We start from the raw sequence: 22016 nt of genomic DNA, 5'->3' as shown, positions 1-22016 counted from the left end.
TAATGCCATAAATTTCGAATAAATCGTAAAAATAAAAAATATTTCTTAAAAAAAATTGAAAATCTTGCTCTATGGTTCGAACCGCCAAACCGAACCTTTAACAATATTTTGGAGGTTTGCAGCCGTGTTCTTATCAAAGTGTAAAAGTGTAAATAAATTGAAGCTGTTCCTTTTGGACGGTGTGCGTTCTAATATTCGATTAAGCCTATAACACAATTTCCACTCATGCAATACTGAAAAGGCAACGCGACACAAACAGGAATATGGAATATGAAATATGGAATAGGGTCGGTCTCGGACAGGACACATTTGCCATAACGGGATCAATTGCAACGGAATCAATTGCAAGCCCCCTCCTTGTAATGCTTAACATCATTATCGATATTATCGGCAAACGTTAACATCATTATCGTTATCGTCAGCGTCATCATCATCATAACGAGGTGGTCGCTTTGGCCGCACCTGCGGCGTGTCATAACTTTGTCAAGTGCCACTCAACACATGCACAGACAGAGACAGACAGATAAAAAAAAAGAGAGAAAAAAAAGACAGATAGAGAGAGAGAGAAAGAAAGGAAGGCGCAGATACAGATAGGGTCAAGTGGAGAAGGAAGGGAAATGTGCAAAGTGAAATCAAAGCAGCGGCGAAAGGCGACAGAAAATTCGCGCCCAGCTGCAGAAGGGCAAAAAGAGGAAGTAGAAGAAAAAGAACAACAACAACAATTGTTGAAAGGGGGGTGCAAAAGAGCAACGAGCTACGCCATGTGTCATGTGAAGCAACACCAGCAACAACAACGATATCAACAGCTACAACTACAAGAACAATAAGAGCTTCTTTGCTGGGCAGACAAAAGGCAGCGACAGCAAAACAAAACAAGTAAGGAAATGTATCTTTAACACGCCGAAGATATTATACCCTTGTAGACTCTCATTAAAATAGGTTCTATTACACAGATTTCATATTTTATATATTTAAAATAATCATAACTTAATTATATTCTTAAAATATATAAAAAAGAAACAACAATTTACAATTTGTTATATAAGTATATTCAACAATGTTTTTGGTTTCAAATATCAAGATAGCTTTAAGACAACTAAGCTCAGAGATTTAAAAAAAAAGGTTCGCAAAGATTTAGTTCATGTCTCGAACCATCTCTAAGCTTTTGAAGATTTGCAGCTGTGTTTAAAATACCCTATAAAGCTAAAAAAAATTTAAGAACTAAAAACTGAATAATAAAATATTTCGATTATTATTTACTTTGATCTGAATGTATAAGACGAAACCGAATACATAACTTGTAAGGTTGGTTGAGATACATTTCTGATAACAAATAAAGTTTATAATGCTAGTATAACTTGATTTTTGACCATTATCTATGATATAATGCTATCTGCAGCAAAAAGAAGCAACTTTACAAAGTTTAATTAATTAAGCTTTAATACTGAGCGATAAGTTTGTATAAATAAATTGTAATACCCTCGGCAAGAGTATAGAAAACTTTTTAGCTGTTGCTGAATTTTTGGTTTTCTCTTTTATTTCGAAGTGATCTCTGCTCCCCGCCTTTGCCCAGTGCCACGCCCCTGTGCTCACTTTGGCGACGCACAATAAAAATAAATAAATAAATCAAAGGCATTTAATTTCATTTCGTAGGCGCAGCCAGCGAAAGATGGCACGAGAAAGGGAGAGAAGTGGTGAGATTCGCTGAGTGCGTGACACACGCGGCGTATGCGTAATCGCAATCTGGCATAAGGACATTTTGGGGAGGGAGTTAAACTATTGGCAGGCAAGCACACAGCGATAAGCCAAATGACGAGGAGTTGTTGTTCCACCAACCCAAAAATAAAGACGAAGAAACCAAAACCGAATCCGAAACAGAAAAGGAGGCGTGTCAACTTCAGTTTGACGCCTTTGTCAATTTGTTTAGCGTTGCCCTTTGTCCGACTTTCAGACATGGCGAAACCATGTGCCAATGTCAAGAACAGCCCTCATCATATATGTATATGTCTTTCCCTCTGTCCATGTGTCTCCTTGTGTGTGTGTATGCGTGTGTGTGTGTGTGTGTGTGTACGTGCCGCGTCTACAAATGGAGCTTGTGTTGATTTTCGCCATCAGGTGGCAATTTATTTAAACTGCGTTTGCATTTGAAATTCGACAGGTCAAGTTAAAATCTGGGTATACAAATAAAACATTGACTAGCCCAAAGTTTTTACGACACTGAATTTGGTGACCAAAAATAGCCAATCCAACACCAAAGTGGGTCTAGGCTCTAACTCAACTATGCGACTGAAAACTTGGCTAATATTATCACAAGGAGACTGACAAATTGGCCAAGTCCAGTCAAAGATTTCAAGTTTGAGAGCCATTTGAATAATTTTGCTATCGCTTTATTTAATTTTTTATTTTACTATATAACATCCTACAAGAATTGCCATATAAATTTTAGTAAAACTATTGACTCAATGTACTTTATGTACATATTTTTTACCTACTTTTAAATTATTATATTCATTTGTGTATTAAATCTGTTATTATATTTAGATTTTTTCAATAAGTTCATTTAAAGAATCGATTGTGGCACTCATACTCCTTACTCGTATCGATTTAAACTTAATATCGATTATAGCAAAGAAAAATTCGCAACTAGAGAGAATGATTATAATATTTTCTGCTTTTACCAATGGCTTTCAAGTTTAAATAGAATAATATCTACTACACTGATCAACAAATACTGTGTTCTCAATACAAGAATTCAACTTAAAAATTTGATTTGTTTAAATAATACAACTGTAAGTAAAAAATTTCAAAAAATTAAGTTTTCTCAAGATCCAGATGTTTTTAATATTTTTGATAATTCTTGATGAAATGTATGTAGAGAAACAATCACTTAGATTTAAATATAACTAAAAATATTTATCGATCATATTTTTAGCAAAATTACAATATACATATAAACGATACAATGAATCGATTCACTAGCAACAATGTTATTATATGTTACTGCAAGATTCAATAGGATTCAGCAAAAACAAAAAGAAATGATTAGAAGAAAATGAAGTGCGACTAATGGAATTATCGTATTGTGATGGTTTCTAGGAGTCGAAAAAACAGTGGCAAAGATAAGTGTGTAATGTTACGACAAGCAACTGTTTCACTTTTCTTAGAGTTACGAATCGCTGGACTTGAAGGGGAAATGGCGAAAACAAGAAAGAAATGAGAGGAAGGAAAATAAAAAGGTGGAAAAGCGGCAGCTGCAATGGTCTCGTGTTGCAAGACAGAAACGTATGTAAGTGCGAGTAGTATATAAAGCAGCTTGTTAATGCCAATTGCCTACTTTAGTGTCACACACACACACACACACACGCACACACTCATGAGAGATGATGACTGGTTCCCCCAACCTTTTGACATTGCCAACAGCTATGGAAAATCTCCAAAGCCCATCGACAGGCATCTTTAGCTAGCTGTTTTTTTGACTGACTGACTGACTGACTGACTGTCTGACTGACTGGGTGACAGACTGACTGACTGGGTGACAGACTGACTGACTGTCTGACTGACTGACTGTCTGACTGACTGACTGACTGACAGGAAGTGACATTCATTGAGTCATCAATGTGTGGAGTCTTTCGTTTGACTTCTGACAGCAACAAAAGCAACAACGCTAACGGCATCTTCACCCTCTCCTGCTAGCTAGTACCAGTATCACTTTATAGGCCTGACTCTTGTGTGCCCCTTTTTTTTTTTTCTTTACGCAATTTCATCATTTCCATTCCCTTTTGTTGCCGCCGAGGCACAAGTTGTTACAAAAGTGTGGCAAGACACGTTTTGCGCTCGCTTTTCTTTCATTTTCCTTTTGGGGCAACTTTGCTTTCGATTTGATTCACATTCACATTCCGTTTGATTGCACCAAACCGCTCTATATATGTACTATACACAGTACGGTACGGTTTCCCCTTGAATTCTTTGGGTCAGTTTTCTGGCTGCTTAAAAATTAAAATTTTATTTGCTACTAATTTTCATTGGGCTGTTTACTTAATGCCCCGTTTTCTTCGGTTTCTTTCAGGCCTTCTTAATAAATAATGCAACTGACCATAAATGACCTATCAAAACGTATTTCAACGTTCTTATAATATTGTCAAGGGAAACACAACTTTAATTTGTTTACCCAAATAAATGAGTTGACCAAAGCAAGCTTTGAATTCGTTTTTCCATTCGTGACACGAAGAGAAGGAAACCCTAAACTTAATGTTGTTTTAACCCAAACAATGTTATTAAGCATTATATAGTATATCCTATTCGATACCAGATATATAAATATGAAGGGAGTAAGTATATTATGAAGCAAGCTAAGAAATTGGGTAATTTAACGATTGCACTATGGGAAGAAAATTCCATATTTTGAGGTGAAATTTTTAAAACTTAAGCCAAGCTTTTTTAAACAGATTTTTTTTTCAATTTTTTCGGACTACCCATTAACATTAAAACTCGATCAAAGGCAGCTGATTGAGAGTTGCTCTTAAATAATTATTTAACTTATTTATGCATAATATTCACAGCTTGATTTGTATTTGATTTGTACACAAAAAAGTGTAAATATGGAAATGTTAAGATACTATATGTTAAATAAGTTGTTAGTAGTGATTTTTAGCGTTTATGTTTACTTAATTGTGCCACTGTTCAATGTGTTGTTCTTGTTTTTTCTTTGAGCTGAAAACCAATAAAAGTCTTGATATTCTGTGGAGTTAAAGGTATAGGCAAAGCTATTTATTTAATTTCATTTTTTCCAGAATCAAATGGGGAAGATAAAAGAATTATAAATTTTACTTTACTCCAACTAACGGACCTAATAAATTTGAAATCTCAAGCTTTATATTTAGAGTTTATGCCAGAAGTGTAAGATTTCTTCCCATAGTGAATTATAGTGCATTCCCTAACCCATAATTTGGGTCATCTGCAAGCTCATTATCCAGATTCTCTGCTTAACTGTTTGTGATGAGAAGCATTCAGGATGGGTGGCTGAGTAGCTAACTGGAAGCCTGGTTGCCTGGTTGCCTGGTTGATTGGGTGGATGACGCTGCAGTGAAGGCGTCATTAGCTGGCCAATATTGATGAAGCCATTGGCAATTGGCCATATATCAGAAATTGCAGCACGGAACGCTAATTATTCAACGTCATTGACATTAATAATGCAACGAGCAGGCGAAAGGAAACTTAAAAGCTTTGAAGCTGTTGTCCTTGCTGTCGATTATTTATAAGTATGTCAGGTGAATGAAGCAGATCATTAATACATACAACAAGATAGGGGCATGCATAAGGAGAAGTAATAGAGGGGGTCTAAGGTCACATCGCAAACTCTTTGCATATCTTAGTGGACGGTCCAAAAGTTGCCGTGGCAAAACTGAACCGACAACGTTCTCAAGTTGATGGACGCCGTCCGCTGGCGACCGCTGGGGAATTTAAACGTCGACGCACTTAGCAGCCGCCTCGGCGAGTTGTTAAAAATTTTATTCCTAAAGTGCTGGAAAATTGCCGGGTGGCCACTTCAAGAGCACGAGCAGCCAGACCCAAATCATGGCGCTCGTCCCGTCGAGAATCCGTTCATGCCTCCGCCTTCGCCACCGCCACCGCCACAGTCTGAGTCACAGCCTCAAGTTTACACCCCCGACCTGCCCCAGCACCTAACCACAAAGAACTTTTCGGGCCAAAAGTCGTTGTAGCAATCAAGTGGCGGAGGCAACGGTGCAACGGGGGCAAGACAAGAGCAACGAGGGCAACGGGACGCAGCAGGAGGCGCAGTTGCAAACTGCTGGACGATTCAACTGCGGATTGAGGCGGGTTGCGAACGTCAGAAACAGTTTCGCCTGCACTTCAGTTGGCTGCGCTTGACTTTACTTTCCTCCTCGTTTCATCTCGCGTTCAGCTCCATTCGCCGTCTATCGGGCATATGGATTTCAAAAGCATATTCAACTTATTTCAACTTATTTTTATATTATATATTTTTTATTTTATTATTTATTATATATAAATTAATATTAAAAAAAAATTACCAAATAACAGTTCAAATTTAATGTTCAAAATCTATATGTACAAGTAAATTTATTAAAATAAAAATGAAAAGATTGGCTCAATATTTGTTGCTAGAATTGGGGAAAACCAAAAAAAAAAACAAAAAACCAATGAGACGTAAAAAAAATTAAGAGTTATATGTAGTTAGTTTGTTAGACATAATAACATTAAGACTTTTATTGAAGTTCTTAAAAGTACTTCGTGAAAGCGTCTACTACTATGTTTAACAGGAACTGTAATCATTATAAGTTTTACTATAAAACTCAAGAAATAATTATTATTCTATGAGTTTTATTATTTCACTTGCCCAAAAGTAATAGGTCAAAAAATAAAATTCAGGATAATCATTATTTTTGAGCAAAAAAATATATCTCATAAAACAATGATTATTACTTAAGTTTTATGTTTTTGAATTTGTTTTTTGTTATTTTGACTTTATAAAAAAAAATTAATATGAAATAATTATATTATTGGAAATATAATTTTAAAAATTTTTTAAAATTTTTTTTAAATTTAGAAATGGTTCATTAACTAGGAATGTATATAAATTTTGTCCATATATTCCTTATAAAAAAAGTCGAAATAACACCTTGAGTATTATTTTTGATTCAAAAAAATTAAACTCATGAAAAATTCATTATGCTATGAGTTTTATTTTTTTTTTTGCTGAAAAATAATAATTATTTCTTAAGTTTTTTTTTTGCTCAAAATTAATGATTATTTCATGAGTAAAATAATAAAAATCATAAATCTTAAGATTATGGTGAAATTGATTAGACTACCCTTACAGAAAAATTTTGGTATATTTCACTTTTCTTTACAGTTCCTAGAAGTGAATGATTTTTTTAATTGAAAAAAAAACCAAATAATCCTTATGTACTGTCCCTGATATTTAATAAAATAAGATTATATAGTTAAGACCGATTAATATTAGTTAAAAGTTTTATAATAATAATTGATGTTTTCAGATAAAATGATTTCAGCACTTAAATTACATAGGTGTTGATGATTTTCAGCAACTTAAAATAACTTTTAGATTAAAGAAAAAAAAAGAATTGTATAGGACCAACTTTAAATACTACAGTTATAATTATAGATGAAAGTTTATAAAACAAATTTCTTCAATAAAAAATAAGATCTCTATTAAAAACTACCAAAATATATATTAAACTTATCAATATAAACTTTTTAATTTTTCTTTTTCAATGAGATTTCTGTAAATGCTGCTCGATAAACTCAATGACAATTGATGAGTTACTGTCGATAAAACAATTTTAAATATGAGACCGTAATGAATAAAGGTTTTGAAATTAAAATATTATTTGTTGAATATTATTTATCTGTTTTATTGTTTGCTTAAAAGAAATTTTAAACTAAAAATTATTCTTGCAGGATACTCCTTTCAAAATTAGAATCTCCAATTAAACTGTAGCAATTATAAAGACTTTGATATACTTTTAGCTCATACAATTTATAAGCGACTTTTGAATCAAAGTGTTCAAAGTGTATCATTGTCGTAGGAGAAATCGCAGAGTCGTCATTGCCAAAGTATTTTGGTATATACTCGTAGTTTGGTTTTAGCATTGGCTTGCTTGGGTATTACTTTCACTTTGCGAGCAGTTTAGAGCAGCAGTTTTGAGTGCTGGTACTACATATTCATTTATCATTGATAAGAAACATAATCAAGGAAATGAATGAATGGCTGACTGAGCAAATGAATGAATGAGCAACCGTCTCTACTGAGAAACTGCGCTGTTTGAGTCGATTTACTCACTCGCTCACTCACTCACTCACATTGCTTTCGTCTGGGCCCTATTTGTATTTGCCAGTCTCGCAATGCTCACTTGTTTTGAGTTTGAGTTACGTTTCTCAGGCGCCACACATCATTCATATCACATTGCCATTTATTCAACTTCAACTCACGTGATTCTAAAATTGCTTCGATCTTTAATCCAGTTCAAAATTCTCAATACTTATTTTTGTCGTTTACAATTGTGCAACAGTGACACACAAAATTGTGCATACAATATTAATGGGCACACGGATTGGTTAGCGGTTCGTTAGGGTAGGATGGGGTGGGATTGGATATGGTGGTAGGGTGGATCACAATAGGGTGGGGTGGGGTGCGGTGTCGCGTCTGCGTCTGCGTCTCATGTGCTGGTTAAAAGTCAATTAGTCTAATTACCCGAAATGCAATGAATGTCAATTTTAATGGGGCCAGCGCACATGGACAGCGGCATTAGCTGATGGGGCAGCCCACACCACTCACATTGCTCCTGCCACGCCCACCAATTAGTTGGATGCCTTCGTTTGGGTTGTTAAAAAGCTAAAAAGCTGAAAGCCAAAGGCTGAAAGCTTTTCTCGAGACAACTTTTCATCATTCAGTCGAATCACAGCTAACAACAACAAAGAGTAAGCCAAAAAGGACACTCGTAAAATTTGCACCTCACTTTGCTAATGTGGCAGCTTAGCAGTACCAGCTGATGGTGGCAAGGGGTAATCGGGGGGTGGTCAGAGGCAACTCGACTGAGAACACACGCGTCTGACAAAAAGCAACATTTTGTTTTGGGTCCTAAACAGAAATACATTCAGCACGCACAAAGAATGCGCTATTAAAAGGGTCAAAGGTCGACGCTGGCAAAGAGATAAACCAGCTGCAAGCGGTGGGAGGGGTGAGTGAGGACAACGGGGGTTGGGGCTGAGTCACTAACCCAAATGATGTGCCAATTAATTAAGATAATTTTTGAAGTTTTATGCAAAGAATTCAAAAAGTTTTTATGCACGCACTCTCAGTCTATCGCTCTCTCTCTCTCAGTCTATCGGTCTCTCTCTCTCTCAGTCTATCGCTCTCTCTCTCGGTTTGTGGCATGCGGCATATGGCCTTTTTTGGGTTGTGAATGTTGTGGCAATGCTCATAAATAGGCCACATTTATGCAGGCAACGCTCTGCAATGGATTCTGGAACTGCAGCAGCTGCCCCCAATCGATTTGTTTGCTCAGAAAAGTGTGTGAGAGAGAGAGAGAGAGAGAGTGGGGATATTCTGGGGGTTCCCCGAGCTCGAAATGAGGGCTAAGCAAATGCATAAATTACGCACTGTAATTCAATTAAAACCACTGACCACTGAGTGGATCAGGTCTTGCATACACGTATTTTCTGCACTTTATGCACTTTTTTGTACATGCATGCAACAAGAAGTGGCGCCACAATGTGCAAAGAGGGAGCGAGGGCGAGAGGGAGATGCTTTGGCAAGCAAACAATAACAGTATGATGAACAGAAATATCATCATCAGTGAAGAACTTGTGGCACCAGGCAATGTCCACTTCAGGAGTAACTTTGATAAATTGCTGCACGCAACTCGCTACTCGCCACATGACACACAGCGACAGTTGCCGCCTGTCCTGTGGCGTCTCCAACTTGCACGATCTGTGTTACCTGCGGCTAATTATTACATTTTTCGCAACAACGCGACTCGACGCGAAGTGACAGCATCTAATAAATCAATGTCAACCGTTGTGTGGCAAGTGGCAAGTTCAGAGTAGAAAACTGAATGTGTCCAGTTCAGAGATTCTATTTAGTTGTGTTCAAAACAATACCAACTCGGTTCGATATTTCGAAACATAGAGCAAGACCAAGGTTTGGTTCACGAACCGGTTTATGTACCCCTCAACCATTGGTTTAATTTATTTAAAAAAAAAACAAATTTATTTTTTAATTGATTTTTTAAGCGAAGTGATTTTTTTTTATAAAACGAAAACTAACTTTATTAAAAATCTAAACTAGTTTTTAAATGTCTTCTTACTACACAAAGTTTCAAATAGTTGCGAATATTAGAAATGCAGAAAATGTAATAATTTTGTTTTCCAACCAATTATTATTAAAAATACGCGTCGATTGATACCTCGATCACCAAAATTCGACAACTAGTTCAAAACATAAATTAATTTGATATTTTTAGTGGCCTTTTCAAAATTAGGTGAAAAGTCAGTTTGTCTGTCTGTATCGCGCTAAAAATGATTAGATTTTATGATTAGGATTAATTTCCAACAGTTGGAAAGGTATTTTTGGGGGCTTTTAGAAGTATCTTTAATCGATTCTAAAGTACTCAGGTAACATTTTGCAGGTAAAATAATGAAAAAAAAAAATAAAAAGCTCACCTTTTTTGCGCACGGCGCAGAATGTCTATTTTTTTTTTTTTTTTAATTTATATTTTTATTCAAAATTTTTATTTTAAACTAAATTTTGTTCGTCACAAAATTGGACATCAGAAATTTTGGTTCTAGAATATGCTTTCGTCACTAGACTTTTACCTCGTGTAGAGTTTTTTTTTTTGTGTTAACCTTTTACGAAAATACTTGTTTCGGGACGTACTGGAACCGAACCAGTAACCGATATTTGTTTCGGCTTGTTTCCCTGCATACCTTTTCTTTACCTCTTAATCTTGGATATATCAATCACTACAAGGACCTTGAAACTAAGAAGGCGTTAAGAAAGTATCGTAAGCCGTAAGTAAGGTATTTTTTTTCAGTTATTACAGATTTTTATAAGTAGGCTGTTCGTTTGTTTCATATCGTTGGACATTTAATTTTCAAACACTTTTCATAACGCTTCGGCACTTTTAGTATTTAAAGTCAGTCCCTTACACCATTTTTTTCCGATTTTAAATTGCATAAAGTATAAAAAGCGGCTCCAATTCGAATACAACTCAATTCAAATCAAATCAAAACCAATCTAATTGAATCAAATAAATTTGAGTAATATACATATATATTTACATGTAGTAAGCTCCCCAATTCCTCCCGTTGAATAAACGATCGCTAAACAGGCAATTACGTGAGTCGCTTGGCCAAATTCGAGAGGTCTCAGGTAAGCAGCTTTTGTCAGTCATCAGCAATGATTAACGGCATTAAATAAGAACCGTTAGGTTCAGTGCATATAGCAGCCAGTGCGCATTTCCATCGAGAAGAGATTAAGGACGAGGTGTTGTCACCGATAATACCGATATCTATATATATACATACATATATACACTATGAAGGCCGATCAATTAAATCGCTTTATGAGCGTCAATGGACGCAAGAATCTCTGGTTGTTGCGCAACACGAATCAATTATACGAGCATGCTGTGAAGACTTACTATCAACGCAGCAACTCTTTGCTACCCTACAATCCAAGTAAGTACTTCGCGTACACTTGATAACCCATACACCCTGTAAAATAAATGTCAATTCGAATGAGTGGCTGACGAAGTCAAATAGTCACGACAGAATGACTTGGGCAGATGATTGTGACTAGCAGATACCCTAGACATGTGTGTGAAAATGTTCATTGTTTAATTTGAATCGAGTTTATACTCAATATTGATAAACTGATTACTTTTATTTACATATATAGGCCAAATTCTGCAAGTGAGCAACAACATCCGCAAAATTATTGTTTGTGCTCAGCGTCTCGACTCGAAGCAGCGTATTTGCTGTGTTTTATTGTTGTTGCTTGCTTTTGATAGGGTCATACAGTTTTTGTCAGCTTAATTTAATAATAATACTCAATTTAAATTTGAAAAAAGCTGTCGACTGTCGGAGAGATCGTAGTTACTATGGCAAAAACTTATAATGGAAAAAATTAAAAAATATTTAGTTAAATTAAATTGGTTCCGTGTCTCATAAAACATAAAAGATTTTCAAACTAAGACTTGATTTACTCCTGATCGGTCCTATGACAGCCATATGATATAGTGGTCCGATTCAAAAAAGAAACTAACTTGATCTGCCTGCAATATAGAGGAATCTACGTACCAAATTTGGTGTCACTAGCGTTTAAATTGTTCTTATAATTTGGATATGAAATTTTTTTTTCGATTTGTTGGCGATAAAGGGTGCGTGGCCGAATTTCGAAATAAACTTGATCTGCTTGCAATATAGAGGAACCTACATACCAAGTTTGGTGTCTCTAGCTCTCATAGTCTCTGAGATCTAGGCGCTCCTACAGACGGACAGACAGACGGACAGACGGACAGACAGACGGACAGACAGACAGACGGACGGACATTGCTATATCGACTCGGCTATTGATGCTGATCAAGAATATACATACTTTATGCCTCCTTCTGCCTGTTACGCACATATTCGTTAAAACAAAGCAAACAAAATTAAACAAATTTGATTATATTTAGTAATCTGACTTGTCAGCTTGTTTGACAGCGCATAAATTGGGAAATATTAATGAGTATCAAATGCTTAATTCTATTCCCAACAGAATCACAAGAAGCCAAGACACGTGAGGAGAATCGGGCGCCTGTGAGAACGTTGACATCGCAGCGGGAACGGAATTCAATGCCGGAATACCCGAGGAATCACCAACAGATGGCGGAGCAGGCGACGTGTGCGAATTCTGGTAATCTGTTGAATACGGTGATGCAGGCGAATCGGCGTCGTTCCATGTCCTTTACAGGCAGCTTGCCCAGTTACATCTACAACAACAGCAACAACAACAACAACAACATGGAGAAATGCACTAGAAGCGGTGGCGGCAATCAGCGACTGAGCAGAGAGAGACGGAGAGAGAGGCAGTCGTCGGAGGTGGATGATGTGGTTAATGAACTGGATTTGGGCATATTGAATGGCAGATCGATGAGTTTGCCGCCAAGGTCAACGTTTGAGCTGGGCATGAGCTTTAAGCTGAATAAGGACAAAGGACCGCCTTGTCACAAGCATCACATCAATGCCATTGAGAAGTCAACAAGTGCGGCTGTGGCGGCATTGGCACGACACAAAAATGATCCCGATAAGCTGATGGTTGTCGATCAGGCGCTAAAGGATCGCCTGGCCGTGCGCTTCGATCGCCAGTCCGATGATGAGCCAATCCCGGCGCGCTTCGGCCTTGGCTACGGCAGCGCCGCGGCCGGCATCATTGATGGACGCCCGCTTCCGAATGTGCCCAGTCAGCGTGCTCCGACAACGACAACAACGACAATGACAACAAATACAAATGCAAATACAAACACAAATACAAATACAAACACAATTAGCAAGGAGCAGACACGCTTTCAGACGCTCGGCGAGCGAATTCGTCAATTTGAGGTGATCCAATTCGCAGACGGTCCGGTCACATATCAGGCATTCAATCGTCGCCATGGCTATGGCCGAGCACGCGTCCAGCCGTTGTCCAATGATAAGCATATACCAAGGCAAGAGCCGTGTTTGAGTTTCCGTAATGTGCTCCATACGAATCACAGGCAGCGCTGTCTCAAGTCTCGGACGTCGGAGCCCCAGTTGCAGGTGCCCCAGTTGCGGTTGCAGCGGTTGCAGCGGCTGCAGCTGCAGCCAGAGTCAAAAGCAAAGGCGCCGCAGGTAATGCAACTGGCGACACCGCCGCTGGGGCCGCTGGAGTCGCTAACGCCCGCTAACTGGCGACCGCAGCAGCAGCAGCAGCAGCCGCAGCCAACGATGGAGCCATTACCAAAGCTATCCAACAGCAGGATCAAGCGAATCAAGTCGAGAAGGTGTGACTATCAAGGCAATAGCAATAGCAGCAAGCACAGCAGCAACAGCAACTTTAGCTGCAACCACAACAATAGCAACAGCAACAACATTCACATGAATCCAAAACAGTTTAAAGTCAAAGCCAGAGAGAAGCCAAAGATGAGAGATGATGGCAACAGCTCCCATACAGAGCAGACCTCTCTCCAATCAGCTGCCTTCAACAAGATGAGTCGCAGCAGTCACATGTCCTACATACAGCACGATTCGACGACAACAACACCGACACCGACACCGACAATCAAACCGATTGCAATGCCAATTTCAATGCCAATTCCAAAGCCACGCAAAGGCTTTGCATTGCGCAAGTTGGAGGAGGAGTTGCCCAAGCAGCCGCATGTGGTTAAAGGAGCACATCATCTGCTGGCCGCGAGTGCCTCACAGGTGTCCGCCTATCGCAGAGCCTTCAAGAATCGCCAGCAAATCTTGCAGGCTGAAATGTTGCACAGTCATGTGCAGGATCAACCACACTACATAGTACATGTGAAGAAGCCGATGCAAAGCTTGCCACGTCCACTGGCCAAGCGGGATGAAATCAAGGCGACAATCGCAACAACAACAACCGTGCAACCAGCCATTGCAAATCCATTGAGGAACACCATGAAGCCAACTTTAAAGCAGGAGAAGGAGAAGATCAAGTCAACAGCACAGATGCAAAGGAGCAAAATGTTGCTCAACTCAAAGCAGAAGCCGGAACAGAAGTCAATGCCAATGCCAATGCCCATGGCTGCTGTGACTGTGGCATGCAACAGTCCAAAGCATAGGCGATCCTCAGTGGCACAGGCGGCACAGTTGGCCGCACCGAGTGTGGCACTCGACAAGCCATCGGCCTCGTCTCGTGCCCTGCAAAAGTTGCAACAACAGCAGTTGCATCAACAGCTCCAACAGCGACGCCAGCAGCCTTTGGAGAGCCTCTGGCGATACAATTATTAGCCGGCAACCATATCAATATATATGTATATACTTGACTATATAAAACACACGCACACACACACACACACACACAAAGTGACACTCGTCCTGGCCTAAAAGAAAACATCAACACGAAAATAAAAAAAAAGAAGACATGAATGTGTAAACATTGCCAAATTCAACTCGGCTTGCCAAAGGCCAATACTAATTTCAATAGCCCACTGGGTAGGGGACAAGCACACACACACACACACACACACACACAGAGGCACGACAGCATTAATTTTTCATGCAGATTTAACCGTTACATGACAGCACCAACTAACGATAAGCTGATGTCGCCGTCGTCGTCGTCGTCGTCGCCATTGCCGAAAAAAAGTATCACCAGAAAATGGCTACGACTTTGCTTTGGTGGCTTCAGGGGTTGCTAAGATTACAAGGGGATACAGTGGGCACTATGGCTCATCTAGCGAAACTAAATTATTAACTTAAAAAAAAAAATATTTTTCTACATAATTTTTCTGGAATAAAGCAAATAATAGAAAGGAAAGTGAATAAATTTTATTTTGTAATTAAACATATTTTAAGTATTTTTTTATTTGTATTCTTACACAAAACTAATAAAAATATATAAATACTCCGAGTCATATTGCAGTTTAAATCAGACATTGTACACAAAAAAAATTTTTTGTTCTCAAAATTTCCAATAGCGAAAAGTTTTTTATGAAATTGTTGTCAAATTCTTCTGCTACGCGCGAAGATATGTCGTTTTTAAGAAGCTATGATCCTAGAAAACAGTCCCAGAAAACTGACCTAAAAACTTTTTTAAAAACTGTCCTAGAAACTGTCCTATAAATTGTCCTAGAAACTGTCCCAGAAAACTGGCCTAGAAACTGTCCCAGAAAACTGTCCTAGAAACTGTTCCAGTATAATTTCAAAACTTTATTTATTTAAGTCCCAGAATAGTGTAACCGAATTAAATACAATTTTAGCTTAAACATTTTGAAATTTGAATTAATCTTCGCTAAATTGCTCACTTCCACCACTGTAGGGAGCAGGAAGCTGCACTAAGTGAAGGGAGAAGGGAGTTGTTGCCGCGCTTTGATAAATGATGATGCGTTGTACATGACTCGACATATACAAGAATATGCGCACTCGACTGCTGCTGCTGTTGCTGTTGCTGTTGTCGTTGCCGTTGCTGCTACCCATTGCTGGCGGGCAGCAACAGCAGCTGCTGTAGCAGCATCATTTCTGGCAGGACACCAGCAGAATAGAACACAACTCACTGACGAGTTGCCTGCAAATCAGTTGTGTTGTGACCTGTCTAAAGTTCAGGGGGGGAGAGAGAGAGAGAGAGAGGCCTTGATTATCAGATTGACAAACGAACCTATTGACGTCGAAATGGCCGAAAACAAAATTAGAGCAATGTCGGTAACAACAGCCCAGCAAGGAACATGGAAGTGTAAATAGGGAGGAAGGAAAATATACCTATACAATATATGTATATGTATATACATTACAATACTACTTATATACTCAACTTCCTATACCCAATTAAATACTGTCGCTACTTTTTCTACTCGTTACTTACATTAATCTTGCTATACTTGCTAATCTGGCAACTCACGCTTCTATAGATACTTTTGCTACTCCGTATGAAAAACATTATCTATAAGTGTAGTTACATAAATGTCAGTTATAGCTACTTTTTTTTTTATTCGTTACTCATGCTACTCGCTGTTCTTGCTATTGGTTTTACTCGCTACTTTTTTAACTCGTACTTTATCTACTTGCCACGCTTGCTAATAACTAATTTTACACTATTTTCGCATCTTACGCATGTAAAGTTACTTACGCTACTTCCTCTACTCTCGATATATTCGCTACTCTCGTGATCGCCCCACTCTCGTTACTTACTGCTCTCTACTACATACCCGTTACTCTCATAGGCTGGCTGCTCTTATGAGTTAATCTCGCAATTTCTCTCGCTCTATTCTCAACTCGCTACTTTCTACATTCTCCTCTCGCTAGTCTCAGTACTTGACACCCTTTACTCTCGTTACTCTTTTCTTTCCAGCCGCTATCCATGATTATAAATGTTTAATAATAAGATGCTTATATTCATAAATATATTAAGTTATTCTTGAATCGAAAATACTTAAAAATATCTCAATAATTGCTCTTGCTGGATTATTTCAGCCTTCTGCGTCTTCTGACCCTTCCCCTCCAACTATTACGCCTCTGCTCCTCTCCAAAAGGACCAAGTTTTGAGTAGAAACAAAAATACAAAAAACAAACTAGTTGAAAAGGCTATAGTCGAGATCTTGATCAAAGAATACCCGTTACTTATTTCAATATACTTCATAGAAACTACTACCTTATAAAAACTACAGCATACTTCTAGGTGATTGTACTGAATTAATTATAAATAAATTTGGTCAGCTATTACTGCCGTTCTACTTGTCCGATCTTGCTGCGGTTAAGGGAGATATTATATAATATTAATAGATAATGTTATTTTCCATAAAAAAAGTATTATCTTGAAAACTATGGGTGTGGTGCTTTTTCGCAATTAGCGGATGCAGAGGTGGGCGTGATTTAAGTTTGAAACAAAGATCAAGAATATATGTACTTTATGGGTTCAGAGATGTCTTCTTCTCCCTGTTACATACTCTCCAACAAGCACAATATACCCTTTTACTTATTTTTTAAGTAACGAGTATAAATACAGAGAAACGAACAATTTTCATTGGCATAAATAAATAAAAATCAAATGAAATTAATTCCAGCCAACAGTGGCATGCAATGGGGCAAGACATATAAGCCGTACTTGGCCCCTTGTAATACCCCTACCATAGGAGTATCCCTGCCTCCCTTCAACATCCGCAGATGCCCGACAGAGCGCAGCCAAGCAGCAACTAAGAGAGTAGCACACATAAAAGGCTATAAAATTAAATCAAATCAAATGAAATGCGCATATGTATCGCGTTTTATGAGATGCGCCGAGAATAGGGTGGGTTGAGTTAGGGGTAGTAGTAGAGGAGAGGTAGAGGGAGAGGGAGACAACTCAACTGAACTGAGCAACAACCGAAAGGATTAAAGGAAACCACACAAAAGGCGACTTGGCAACAAAACCTGCCACAGAATCAGCAGTTGCTCGGTAACTGTCTCCCCTTCTTCCACCCCTCAGTGCACACCCTATAGCCTCTTGCCCCACCCCTCTCCAGTCTCCAGTCTCCAGTCTCACACTGGGCTACGTTCTATGTGCGTTTTGCTTGGTGCGTTGGGTAATAAAATAAATCCACCGCAAAGCCGCTGCGGGTAGATTGCTCGGTTGACCCGAAACTCTGTGGCGCTTCAAGACAGCCGACAACCCTACCCCCTATACACACCCCATCCCCCCGGCGAATACCTAATCGTATGCTGACAGTCGTCGAGGAGTCGAGTGCAGTCAGTTGGTCATTTGGTCAGTTTCTGGCGGCTAATTTCGCGTTTTTGGCTCCTGCTGTTGATGCTTCTCTTTATGTTGTTGCTTTGGTTAATGTGGCTGCCATTTATGCTGCAATGCTGCTGGCAGTTGCAACCAAATGGGGTAGACAGAGAGAGAGAGAGAGAGTGAGAGAGCTGACATTGTCGCATGATATCCGAGTTGGCATTTCCTGTCCAGTTTCTCTGTATGTCATGAATATCCTTACAGCGTCTTTGTTCCCCTCACACTATCTCTACCTCTCGCTTCATCATTCCCCCGCTCTCTCTCTCTCTCTCTCTGTATTTGTCACTCGTTTTTGTGGTCATTTCAAATTTTCATTTCATTTGCCATAAAAAGGAAATTGGTTTTGTATGCTAGTTGCCTTTGCCTCCAACTCTGATTCTGATTCTGATTCAGATTCTGAATCTGATTCTCAGTCTCAGTCTCTGCTCCATTTTCATGCCAAGAACTGCCGCTGGACAGCAGCCGGTTAAGAGTAAGGATAGCAGTAGGTACAAGGGGTGTTAGGAGGGTGGCAAGTGATTCAAGTTGATTGTCATTACCTAACTAACTGCATGGCCTGTCCGAGACAAACAAATACACACACACACACACACAACAAGTCGGATCGGCTGCCAAGTGGCTACCTGCAGCTTCCACTGAAAGCTGCCACACTGAGAGAAAAAAGCGCTAAGCAAATTCATTATACATACTGTAAAACCATAAGTCAAGATCTTTTAATCTTATAAATTTTTAACGTTTGCTTGCTTAGAACTTCCAAATCGCTCTTGATTGTCTAATATGAGAAGCAGTTCGAAAACTTTTTTGTATGAGATGATCTCAAAAAAAATTTTTTATGAAAAGGAGGAAAAAGTGGCTTAAATAGTAATTTTTAGCAATTTTCGAAAAATCTTAAAAAAAAATATAAGTGAAGATATTTTTGAACAACATTTTTTGCTGTCACTATTAGAATTATTTGCAAAAACTTTTAGCATGAAAACATTTTTTGTTTAAAGAAAACGGTCGAAATTAATAAATATCGATAAATTCATGTTTAGCTTAAATACAGCCAGAGCTCAAAAAAACTTGAGTGCCATTCTGTAATTTTAAAAACTTGTAAAGCTTAAACAAAACTTTAAATCAAATGTTCAGATGTTTTTTTTTTTAACAAATTTATTGACTTTAATGGACTGGAAGTGTACTTAAAACAAACTTATATCAAATACGATTTGAGCTCACAATAAGTTTGAAAATACCAAAATACTCAAATTTGCGGACATAAGAAATCTTATTTGAGATAAAATCCAGATCATTGCAATTGACTCAAATAATTCTTAGTAAGACTTAAGTTGGGGCTGTGGAGTTTCAAGTAACAAATCTCTGCATTTTTCGCTCTGTGCAGAAAGAGAAAGAGAGAGAGAGAGAGGGGGGAAGTGAAAGAGCAATGGAGGCATTGAAAAGTGGGGTGAGCTTAAATTTGTATTGTTTCTGGTTTAAAGGCTTTTGTGTGTGGCTTTCATTGGAGTCCATTGACAGCCCCAGGGAGCAGGGCAGGCCAAGAAAACAACAGTTGGCCAAAAGACTCACTCTCTCTCTCTCTCGCTCTTTCTATCTCTTTTTGAGACGACGGGCATGGCCAGGTGAATTAAGCTGCAACTGAACCATAAACGAAAATACACAAGCTACGGCTTCGTCAGAAGCAGCAGCAGTTTTCCATTTGTCCATTTGTCCATTTTCCGCATTTTCTTCACTTTGTCATTAGACTAGCTTTTACCTATTTAGCTATGTACATAACTCTCATGCTCTCTTTCTCTACCTGTCTCTTTCTCTCTCTTAACTGCAACAAACTTAAAGAATTTTTTATTTAAAAAAAAAATAGGAAGCCAAATAAAAACAAATATTAAATTAACACTCACAGACAGTAGCAAAGGTTGTGCGTGTGCGTGAATGTGTGTGTGTGTGTATGTGTGGCAAATCAGTAAGCGAAACTCACACACACACACGCACACACAAAGCAAAGCAACAAAAACTGCGCACAAATTTTTAGAGTTAAATTCAGGTCAGGGTTGCCAAGCACCGCGATGATGATGATGATGTTGGCAATGCCAGAGCAGCAGCAGCACTAACAACAACAACAACAACTGCAATTGCATACAACAATGTGGGCAGACACACCGACACACACACACACAGACACACACTTATAGAACGCACAGCAAAAATTTAGTTCAAAGGCTTTGGGCACAAACAAAAGTAAAGCTGCAAAGCGAAAAAAAAATAAGAACACGCCAACAACAACAACAACAAAAATGAGCTGAAAATGAGTAAAAGCCAAAAACAAAATTACAATAAAAAACAAAAAAAGACCAACAACATGCAAAGCGCCATTATGCAATAAACATTTAACTGCTCGCCCCACAAAACGAATAAAAACACACAAACATTGCGTTTTGGCGCAATTAAAACCCGCGATGACTTAAATAAATCAACGAAATATAAAATGCTGCACAGCGACCACCTGCGACGACAACAACAACAAGTGCAAGCACACACACACACACACACACACAAACACATTTCATATCCAAATTAACTTCATATAAATAATGTTTTAGATATTCAATTGTATTGCTCATAGTCTAGCTTTGGATTACAAGTGTTGAGAAACAAATTACTTTAAATAATATTTTATGCCGTAATTATTTTTTTACTTTAATTTTCAAATCTGGTTGTATTTTTTGATCAAATATATTTTTTAATCATGCATACAAAGTTTTTAATTGAAATCAATAGTTTTATTATGGCAGTTTTTTTAGTTCCTTAGGAATGAAACACAATACGTTATTTAAAAAAAATAATAATAATAAATAAACAAATATATATAAAAACAAATAACTCATATAAAGTTTCTTATTTTAGACAATAGTTTTAGAGATGTATATTTTTTTTTTATTAAAATTATGTGCATATTATGTATAACAAAAATTTTAGACCGTTTATTTCTATGGCAACTATGATATAGTGCAACGATTTGAACATATATATATTGTTAGGAATGTTTTTTGTAAGACACAATTTAATTTACATTATGAAATGCAGTTGATATTGCAAAATGGCAACACTTAATAACACTTAATAATAGTAGAGCACGCCTCTATTTATCATTATCCATTGAACGATATTTTAGATAACATTTTAAGACCCACAAATATATCTGTGCATTGTATATTAATTAAAATGTTTATTTTTAATTAGACTATGTACGAGAAAGCAACTCGAATTTTCATTTAGACGTCGCATTTACATGCAGTTATTGCGAATTGGCGAATGTGTGAATGTGCAGATTTGCGAATGCTGTACGAGTATAAAGTGTAATAAAGAACTGTGTGCAGACGAGACAAAAACACACACACACACACACACTCACACACACATTCCCTACAATAGTGGGTTGGGTTGGGTCGGTTCGTGGATCGTTGTTGGCTGTTCGTTTGGTGGGTCGGTTAGTCAGTCGACTTGAAATGCCAATATACTTGTGCCATGGCTATGCCACGCCCAACGCCCACCCACATGGCATGGCAACTTATGAGGTCGCCTTTATTGCTTATAGCAATGGCAACGAAAAGGCATCTCACGATTGTCATGCAACCAGAAACTATATCGGAATGTGACTACGGATTTCACTCTAAGCCTCATGGATATATACGGTGCTATACTAGCTAACTGTATAGTTAGTCCCTTGATTTGAAGTTATATACTACCAAGCAAGCTAACAGCAACTTTAACATGTTGTTGAAAACAATTTACTTTCTTACTTCAACGTTAAGGATGCCACTTATCTTTTATCAATAAGTTTTGACAAATATGTAATACCCTACAGTTGTTCATAGTACAGGGCATCTGCACATTGCGTATATTCAGCATAAAAAGTTTAAGCAATAAAATATATACAATGTTTGTATTACAAATAATAATTAAAATTTTAATTGTTTTATTTTACTCTTTAATTGAAAGAATTAGCTATCAATTA

General features: G+C 37.9%; 1 protein-coding gene across 2 annotated transcripts; it reads left to right on the top strand.

The window, feature by feature from the left end:
- The first annotated feature begins 10681 nt into the window (after positions 1 to 10681).
- On the top strand, positions 10682 to 14699 carry LOC117793845 (probable basic-leucine zipper transcription factor N). Of its 2 annotated transcripts, none has more exons than XM_034634268.1 (3): positions 10682 to 10933; positions 10992 to 11241; positions 12323 to 14699. In XM_034634268.1, exons 2-3 carry the CDS (start codon positions 11100 to 11102, stop codon positions 14536 to 14538), a joined length of 2358 nt encoding a protein of 785 aa, XP_034490159.1. In that variant the 5' UTR covers positions 10682 to 10933; positions 10992 to 11099; the 3' UTR covers positions 14539 to 14699. The 2 variants fall into 2 exon arrangements, with proteins under 2 accessions (XP_034490159.1, XP_034490160.1); XM_034634269.1 differs by having other exon boundaries at positions 10983 to 11241.
- The last annotated feature ends 7317 nt before the right edge of the window (positions 14700 to 22016 follow it).

The sequence above is a fragment of the Drosophila innubila genome, chromosome X (genome assembly GCF_004354385.1).
Source record: "Drosophila innubila isolate TH190305 chromosome X, UK_Dinn_1.0, whole genome shotgun sequence".
NCBI lineage: Eukaryota > Metazoa > Arthropoda > Insecta > Diptera > Drosophilidae > Drosophila > Drosophila innubila.
Note: the sequence above shows the minus strand (reverse complement) of the source record. Positions and strands in the feature narration are given on the sequence as shown.